The sequence below is a fragment of the Pundamilia nyererei genome, unplaced genomic scaffold (assembly GCF_000239375.1).
Source record: "Pundamilia nyererei isolate P.nyererei 1_Seehausen unplaced genomic scaffold, PunNye1.0 scaffold00038, whole genome shotgun sequence".
NCBI lineage: Eukaryota > Metazoa > Chordata > Actinopteri > Cichliformes > Cichlidae > Pundamilia > Pundamilia nyererei.
Genome location: NW_005187439.1, coordinates 754,203 through 764,285, shown reverse-complemented (window position 1 = coordinate 764,285; position 10,083 = coordinate 754,203). Strand labels below are relative to the sequence as shown.

The following is a 10,083-nucleotide window of genomic DNA, read 5'->3' as shown; positions in this document are numbered from 1 at the left end:
TATCATGGCGCTGTGAATTTGTCAGGATGTTGCGTGTCAGAGTTCATCTTCCTTTCTGCTTTATTTACAGGTCACCACACCATTTACATCGGCGTGCACGTGCCCAAGAGCTATCGACGTCGGAGGCGTCACCGCCGGAAAACCGGCCACAAGGACAGAAAGGAGAAGTTGATGGAGAATGTCTTTGACAAGTCGGAGACAGAAAACAACGACGAGGCCAGCAACAGCATCCTCAAACCTCTCAGTAAGTTCTGATGGACTCGGTGTCAGGCCTGATTAGAGTTCACGTCTGTCTTTGCTGAAGGCTGCTCTCTTTTCCAGAGAAAAACGCTTCTGTGACTCTGCGTGACCTGAGCAAAGTTGCTGAGTCCACTTAGTGGCCAGAAATAGCTTTGTATGTCCTGCTAAGTGACAAGTCTGCCTCGACAGAGGACAGTGAATTTCTTAGGAAGTCGTGGTTGTGAAGATGCGAATGCAGTAGAGCTGAATCGTCCCGTGGCTTTGTCATAATTTTAGACAGGAATATGTCTGTTTTGGGTATACGGTAGCATGTATGTTGTATGTGCTGGTGTTTGTTTTTTGGTTGCCTTAACCTTCTTAGGAGTGTAAAGTGCAAAATGCCCTCAGGCTGCTGAGATCAGTGGATGCTCAGACAACCAGCTCTGGCCAGTTGTGAGGAAACCAATAGAAGAGGTGGGTTATACTGGGTGACATAAGTATAAGCAAAGCTCTTAATGGTATCAGCATTTTTCTCGGTCACTGCCGTGTTCAAGTTAAAGTTTCAGGTCAAGTAAGACTAAAATCCTTCTGGCACCAGAAACTTTTAGTGATGTATTCAGTCACAAAGAGAAAAGCTCACGACTTAGTCAAGCGAACAAACTGAAAGGAAGCTCAGTGTTTTCGTCGAACTGCATGAACAGTTTGGTGAAGATGGGACTCTCCTGGCAGTTTTTGGAGAAACAGAGCATCATAACGCTGATGAGTCCTCGTGAAAACAGCTTAAGATGTTCTTGTGTTCTGCCAAGTCGTATAATGAGGCAGACCGCTGTCATTTCCAGAGAATGATGCAATTTTACACATGCCTGCATGCGCGTGATGTGACAAGAGGACTAAAGTGTGCCAAAACTGGATTTCACAGTGTGCACACATCACTCCATGAGAGGGATTTTCATAAATCCAATCACAGAATAGATTACAGCCGGCCCATCTGGTTGGTGCTGGTCACTGTCCACATGCATGTTTAGCAAAAACTGTGTTTTTTTTGGTTTCTGGGATATTTTTTTAATTACAGTTAGGAGTATTGAACAGCATGGGGCTGAAGTCAACTGTAACTGGCTTTTATAGTGTATGAATTCATTTTTTTGGTATGTTTGTTTAGTAAGAGCTTTGTGTTTTTATTTGTTTATTGCAAGTAGGGAATGTGTCATGTATTAAAGTCTATGATTATTCATCATCAGTGATAGCTCACCAATCAGTAATACATGTTTCATATGGTAAATGGCCTGTATTTATAGTGCTTTATAATGCTTTACTAGTCCCTAAGGACCCCAAAGCGCTTTACATATCCAGCCATCCACCCATATTCACATGGTGATGGCAGCTACATTGTAGCCACAGCCACCCTGCGGCGCTCTGACAGAGGCGAGGCTGCCAGACACTGGCGGCACCGAGCCCTCTGACCACCACCAGTAGGCAGCGGGTGAAGTGTCTTGCCCAAGGACACAACGACCGAGACTGTCCAAGCCGGGCTCGAACCGGCAACCTTCCGATTACAAGACAAACTCCCAACTCTTGAGCCACGATCGCCCTCGTATATGTTGTAATTCGTGAAGGGAAGGCTGTGTTTTTGTTCCTAAAACTCTCTGGTGCTGTCGCCGCCTCGATGGGGGAGCAGATGAAACCTTACGCACTCTGATTTGTTGATTTGACCACTAATAAAATGTCAGTTTTATTAGCGGTCAACACTGTTTGCTGTGTGGAACACCACAAACGCAGAGCATACGGTACAGTTGGTGTTGTTGTACAATCGGCTGTTCTTATGTTTTATTGTACGTAAACAGACTTTTGCACATTGTGTTGATGTGCTCCATTTACTACTACATGTGAAAAGTCTCTCTTTTTAAAGTTATGAGCTGATTACTTCATAGATGAATGCCAATTGTAACGTCAAGCTTAGCTGCATATATGAGTAACTTTCAGATTTCATTGTCGTCATAGTGAAATAACATGAAATATTCTCTGATCGATAGACTACAGGTAGGGGTGGGCGGTATAAATGGTATACGGTCGAAGCGATATGAATTTGGCCAACTGTAGAGATTTTGACTGTACCGCTCTACCGCGATAGCGCATGTTGATGATGTCATCAAGCTGCGCCTGTTTTGGTTGAAAGCATTGCCACTGTCACTACCCGATCTGTACCGAAAACCCGATCGGTACCACGCATGTGCAAATCTTACCTCACTTCCTCTCTTTGCCAACACTGCGACATTTAATGTATTGGAATGACACGGTCAGCGCCCAGTTAGCTGCTAGCATTTCTCGACAGCTCTGCCTCCTTTTCGACTGCCCGGGACATTTAAATAATGGATACCTCGTATACAAACAAATTCAGGCTTTTCTCCTCAACAGAGAGCGTCCCCCGATTGAACAACAACGCTGTAAAATAAGAATAAGAATGGCGCCTAATTACAGACTTAATAGTACAGACTTAGTAATGTGCCACGTGAAGATTCATCAGCCAGATTAAGTGTTTACTGATGACTGACAGTGATAGTGGACATCGTCATCATTATTCCAATCAATCCTCTCCACACAGAAAAGCTTAAACACACTCGACTATCACTAAATCAAATTTAACACGCACACACAAACACGATTTGTAATGACGCAAATTGATACGATTGGTGCATCTACTTAAAATCTTGTACGAGTTCGAATCTTAGTGATCGCAAGGTTAGAGGTCAAAGGTCAAGTTTTCTGAAAATCTTGTGAATGCGATAACTTGAGAGGTTGGAGATGTAGGAATTTGAAATTCATACTGTATTTTTTAATTGATAAAATAACACAAGTTACAGGTAATTTTAAACAAAAGGGCAGAGACGGGACAAAAAAAATTAATTACCTTGAGGGTTGATTTCATTCGACATATAGATTAACTACATTCACTGTCAAGCTTATGATCAGTTCTCCTGCAGTCATTTCAGTTTTTTTATATACTGTCAAATCACAGCAACAGTTGTTTCAAGGTGCTTTATGAAGTAAAGATTCTGCAATAATACAGAGAAAACCCCCAAATCAAACAACGTCTTGGAGCAACCACTTGGTGACAACGGGAAGGAAAAACTCCTTTTTAACAGGAAGAAACCTCCAGCAGAACCAGGCTCAGGGAGGGAAAACCGCCTGCTGTGACCAGTAAAGGGTGAGGAGAGGGAGACGGGACAAAGACACTATGCTAAAGAGACCCTAATTTAAAAAAAGAAGACTTTATTAAATTCTTTCCATAAATGAATCCCCATCACCTCATGACATCCACAACATGGGTCCTCCCAAGTGTCATCCTCTACAATTGTAAAACTCAAATCTGCAGGCATTCAAAAACTGACAGGCATGCAGTAATGTCATACTGTTATTCACTCCATGTTTGTCTCTGTGGAAAACATGGCCGCCCCCAGGGGAGGGCCGTGTTCTTTCTGAACTCAAATCCTCTTGTTTGGTCAGATGGACACTGCAGGGACTGCAAGTGCGTCCTCCCGGTTACGTGCATGTCCACTGCACAGCTTTCTGACCCTGCTCATTTTGATGAGTTTTGGTTTTTCCTTTTAAATCCTAACCTTTTACTCATCTTTTTCTGCTCTGGGGTCAAATGCTCTTTCAAAGTGGATTATAGGGATTACTTAGAAACTTAGCTTGCACACAGATAATAGCTTTAGTTTCTCAAAGTCACCGAGAGCAAGCTGTGATTGCTATAATTGTTTTTTGTATATGGATTCCCAAATGGAAAGACTTTTAACCTTGATGAGCTTTTCCTGTTTGATAAATGCAAAGATTTAGAGAAACACTGCAAAGTTTTCTTCTTATTCCTGAAAAGCATAAATGTGTGGCATGTATGCTATCCCAAAAACATGTCTAGGTAACAAGTTAACAAAAAAACTATGTTTACACCACAGGATGGTCTGTGGTACTTTAGGATTACCTTAATCCTAAACATATTCCAGCTGTTTGCTTACCTGGTCAACACACAAGAATGATTTTTAAAAAGAAACACTATACAGAACACTTCACTGTACTTTTCTGTGTGTTCACTGTAAAGCCTGAATGATTAAAGTGCTGCAAAAGTATGTCGAAAACTATAGATAGAAACATATCACACTATCATTTTATTTACTTTAGTTATTCTTCTACACTTTTTGACACAGACTACTGAGACATGCATGAGGACATGCAGAGGTTTGGTGTGACAGAGGAGGATGCTGGGGATCAGGTGAGAGGGAGGCAAATTCCCTAAAGGGAGCAAAAGTGCCATTAAACTATCGTGACATAGTAATTTTTCAGGGATCAATGCCATAAACGGCCACTGACGAGCTGAATATTCGAGGGCTTATTTGGATGCTTTTGGTATAATTTTGTTAGAGAACTTGTCTAATAAAGTGAGACAGAGCAGCGAGTACCAACTCATTTATTTTACTTGCAAGGAAGCAAAAGCATAATCTATGTAAATGCTCGCCCACACAATCCCAAGTTTCATTTATATACTTCTTTGAACGTTATCCTGGGAACAGATATGTGTTCATCTTGCAGAGAAACAGTTCAGTTACACAGTGAACTCGGACATCTGGATAACAGATAGCAGAGGAGCCACAACAAGGCCTGAGACAAGGACAGAGAAAGATTCCTTCAGCTTGCAGTAAAGAGTGTTGCATGGCTTTAATAATTTTTCCATCAGATATCTAATATTAATAACAATAACCTCATTATTATCTCATTTTAGCTGTCTTAGTCATTATCTCAGCACTTTTTGCCTAGTTCACTTATAGTGATTAGCTTAGTTATAAGTTAGCAAGCTACTGAAGCTAGCTAAAACATGCACACATGGAGTCACTGGACTTTTTTTAATGATCCACATTTAACGCAAGCTGCAGTGTTTCAAAATGTTTGTTTGAAGTATCGTAACCTAACAGTGTTACTGATGGGCCTGCAGGTTTTTAACTGTTTTTGCTGATGCTTGCTTCTCATTGCTGGAATCTGGTTTAATAACTTGTAAAATTATTTAAACACATTTTGTTGTAGTGTGCAGCCTACTTTAAATCTTCCTTTAAATGCACAGGCTCTACTTCATTGCATAGCAGATTGATATCAGCTGCTTCTCTGCCACTCATTTCAGTTTCCTCCACTGTGGCAGCTGCAGCTGGAGCTGCAGGCATCGTTCTCCTCTTACAACCACCCAACACCCAGGCACTTCACATTTCACTCTTACAGACCTATTCTGTTTTGCACCCACAAATTTAAAAGTGATGTGAATCTAGAACACAAATGCCGTCCTCTCTCCCATAATCGACACGTTCATGGACACAGAGAAACAGAAGGTGACACATCCAAAGTAAAGAGCAGACAGGAAAATGGGGAAGAGAGCAGCAGCGAAGGATCGCAGGTCAGAGTCCAACCCAGGCCGCTGCATTTCAGCCGTAAGGCTGAATCAACCAGTGAGCTAAACTGACAGCCGTATGGTTAAACAGGTCTCTATTTGAAAAAGTAACAAACAATCTGTTTAGTAATGCGTCTCAGCACCGCCTTCTTATATCAGTTAAACGTGACAACAAAGTGGAGCGCGCTCCCAGCTGAGCTGTCGTACGCAGGAGTGAAGGTCCTGCACGAAATCGAGCTTTCTAACTAAGTAACAGCACATTTATTTCATGTGAATTAAACATTACTTGGGATGAATGTGGCTTTGAATCAAACTTAGATTTGAGCTCAGTGGAGGCACAGAGAAAATGTTTTTTACATCCAGCACACCTGCAGACAGCACAGTGGTTTCATTTCAGGTTATTTCCTGCAGCTGGAATTTGTTATATTGGCCACCTCAGCTATCACAGCAAAATACCAGAGCTAGATGTTCTCGATATAAATACTGTGTTCTCAATGAATCACCCTCAGGGTGTCACTCTGTATTCAAGCCGGTCCCTGCTCGCTGCCTGTGTGCTAGCTCCCCTGCATACTGAATGTCAGACTTGAAAACATGTCCTGCACTTTGTTTTGCTTTGAATGAGGTGAAATGGAGACACAGATATCATTGCATGTGTGGCCAAAGACAATGAGCATGTTACTACATCCCATGTAGCATTTATACTGCACCGAGATTTTCAGAAAGGTCAGAGTAGATGGAAGGTATTTGTGTAGGATGCATGTCAAGAATGGGACTAAACAGGCCTTTAGTGGCAGTCGCACTAAGCTTTCTGCCGGGCAGCATTCTTCCTCCGTACCCTATCCCATGAGCCTTTGCTGCTGGGACAAAGTCCTCTTTGTGTGCCCATGGCTCTTGGCTAGAGCACACAGAGCTTTGAAATTGTGTTTGAACGATGGGATTTTCATTTCTAGCCCTCCTTTTCGTGCTTGCTCTCACCCCTCTTTGCTTTCACTCTGACTCAACCCGCACCCTCCCCACCAAACCCACCTTTCTCTTAGCAACTGGCCGAGTAGGACGGTATTGCTCTGACACTAGCGCTATTTGTGTTACCTCTTCATTTTTATATTGGATCACAGCATCTGTTTCTCATGAGAAATTTCAAAAATCCTCGGACACATTTTTGTGTAACAGCAGTTTAGGTTGCGCGCTGAATATTTAGCTGTAAAACTTTGGGAAATTCATTTTTAAAGATGCTTCTAATTTACAGCTACATATTTGCATTCTTTGACTCTGTTATAGTAACTTTGGGTGAATCACAACTCAAAATAATCCAGATTTGAGAACTGGTGCAGCTCGTCAGTCTAGCCTCATCATTTAAGCCACTTTTCTTCTGATTGTCTGCCTCTGATAATCAGGAGGGTTGAACTAAGATGACCATATTAAGTGTATCCCCTCTTGTTGACATCATGCAGAGCCAAGAATAGAAAGAATTGTGTGAAACAGCATTTTATACCAGTCTGAATTCCGAGCTTCCAGCTCACAGCATGTCCTCCTCCCCAAAGGGAGTTTTTCCTCCCCACTGTCACCAAATGTGATCATCTACTCAGGTCTACATCACCGTTTGATTCTTGATTCTTCCAAACTGCATGTCAAAGGATCCTTGGGCAAGATGCTGAACACTGAGATGCCCCTGGTGGATTCATTAGAGGGCGAGTGTGTGCATGAATGTTAGACAAGGCGTTTGGAGAATAAAAGCGTTGTATGAATGTGTGTGATTGGGTGGATGAGGCTGGTAGTATAAAGCATTTTGAGTGCTCAATTAGAGTAGAAAGGCCCTATGTAAGTACCGGTCCACTTACCATTGTATGAGGAAACGTGTGACAGGAAATAGGGACATTCATAAAAGGCCCTTTAAATGTGTTCCTGGCCTTATTATGAGGATTGTAGATGCCCTCAAACACCCAAACGTGCTTCTTTTGTTTCCCTTGTGTTAATTTCTTTGCTTGTGCAACATAGTTGATGATAAATGTATATGTAGCTCTTATTAGTAAAACCAAAATGTAAAGGCTGTAACTTGAAAATGCGGATAGGCATAGTAGTGGATTACAGCTGTACACAACTGCTTCCATGTTGGAAAACATTCCTCTGGAAGCAAGTCTCACCACTAGGCGGCCATCTTGAAACTGCTCCGGGAACTTATTTGTATTAAGGTGAGGTTGGCCGTTATGAATGTCTCTCCTCCACAGCATGTCTTTATCCTGTCTTCCTTCTCTCTCCCCAACCGGTCACAGCAGATGGCCCCGCCCCTCCCTGAGCCTGGTTCTGCTGCAGGTTTCTTCCTGTTAAAAGGGAGTTTTTCCTTCCCACTGTCACCAAAGTGCTGCTCATAGGGGTCGTATGATTGTTGGGTTTTTCTCTGTATGTATTATTGTAGGGTCTACCTTACAATAAAAATTGCCTTGAGGTGACTGTTGTTGTGATTTGGCGCTGTATAAATACAATTAAATTGAATTGTATGTATTTTTTTATTTATTTTATGTAAGTGGCTTTTCCCCCTAGAAATTGCACTTCTAGCACCATCTTAATTTCCGTTCTGGATTATTTGAGAGCCATGCCTCTCTCTCAACATTTCTCTGCTGTTAGCTTTTCCTAACCCATGCTAAAGCTGATTTCTCCTAATGCTTGGCTTCATCTGGAGTGTCTTTACTACGAATTCACAGGAAAGAAAATAAATACTTACTGTCCACAGTTCGGTTTGTTATACTTAATGCCACTTTAAAATATTTCACGATGATTTTTGATTAAATATTTGCACATTTGCTGCTCTATTAATTTTTTTTGCCGCTTCTTTTTTTAACCTGAAGTACCTGAAAATTACAGCAGTAGATCCTCGGTGTGTGGCCGCATCACTTGGCTCTTTGCACCCACCTGCCTGCCATTGTTTGCATGTAATTTTGTCCATACAGGTATTTAAAGCTTGTTTTAAATGTTTACTATAATCAGCCTAAATCGCTCTGGATGTGAGTGTCAGCTGAATGTGTGAAACACACGTGTGCTTTACTCCCTCTAAGATGTTATTAAACAGGTTGTGGTGTCTTAAGCTAGTTGCAGCTTGTAGAAATGAGTGAGTGTGTGTATGTGTGTGTATGTCTGTGTGTGTGTGCCAGCAGACAGTTTATCCCCTAACTAGTAATCTTACAGCTGCCTGTCTGGCTCATACCTGCTGCTGTTCCTGTGCCACAGAAAACACAATCGGGAAACTGCAAGCCTTTACTATTGGGCCATGAATGAATGAATGAGTCAGTGTGGTGGATGATATGATGTTAATTGTGTTTGCCAACATCTAAATTTGTCCTGCAAAGTAAAATCCAGACTCTTATAGTTAACTTGTAATTGGACCATGGTGGTGGCTTCAGAAGCTCCTACAGACTCAGAAGATTAAGAAACAAAAGCAAATTTTTACTAATCACCTGTTGAGAAATAAAGATGCTCCATGGTAAATATATCCATCACTGTAGTAGCTCTCTGGTGCTACAGTATTAGCAAGCTGTTGTGTAATCTGATCAGCTGGCTTTGCTATCACACAGAGACACACACACATGTGTGAGCAGAGTTATAATTCTGTGCTCTTAAGGCGATTCATTCCTGGATCTTTACTGTAAATCCAAGTCTTAACCTTCAAAAAAGCCACTGAAGGAATGGTCACTGAAAAGACCTGGGACTCAAAGTGATGCTAGTAACAACAGGGATGCAAGAACACCTCATTAGTGATGTCACAGAGTAAACTCGCTGTCCATATTTAACTTTAATCACTGCCTCCTAATATTTACTAGTTTTCTAAGTTTTGCATATAGTTGTACATACACAACTTCATTTTCAAAACCTTAATTCAGTCACGCTGTGATCATTGTTTGTGTTATGTTGTGTTTTGTTGTGACTTCGACGCTGTGGGTGATGTGGTTCCAAGAGTTTGTGTGACGGTTTAGCTAGCAACAGCCTCCTGCAGAGATGAATGTTGAGGGTTAATGTTGCTGAATGTTGATAAATGTTCATAGTTTCTTAACAGGTAATAATTGTGTAGAAACACTTAGCTCGCTATGAAAAACAGGAAATTACTGCAACATTTTCGTGAGTTTACATTTGCAAACTAGGGTAGTATAAAATGCATTTACCTTTAAACTTTGAAGCCATTTACTTTGGTAAACCATTAAGTTCATGCAACTTCTTAAGTGCTTCACATTCAAAGTACAAAATTTAGCATAGATATATTAAATTGAGAGTATTTACTGATTTACGCAGCTTATGTTTTGCAGTGTACAGTATTATCTACTAGTTTTGTGAGCAAATGTTTGCTTTTTTTGGTTTTTTTGGGGGATCTGGGTTAAAATCTGAAGTTGCAAAGTTTCGCCATGTCTCACATGTCAGGTCGCAGGAAAGCCTGGAGAGCCATCAGAACAGAT

The 10,083-nt window shown here is 41.4% G+C and overlaps 1 protein-coding gene across 1 annotated transcript in view; it reads left to right on the top strand.

Moving 5' to 3' along the window:
* slc4a4a (solute carrier family 4 member 4a) overlaps positions 1–10,083 on the top strand; it is a 54,078-nt gene that overhangs the window by 8,372 nt on the left and 35,623 nt on the right. The window contains exon 2 of the mRNA XM_013910195.1: positions 71–244. Within this exon, the coding sequence (XP_013765649.1) occupies positions 71–244 (174 nt within the window). The remainder of the gene's footprint in view (positions 1–70; positions 245–10,083) is intronic.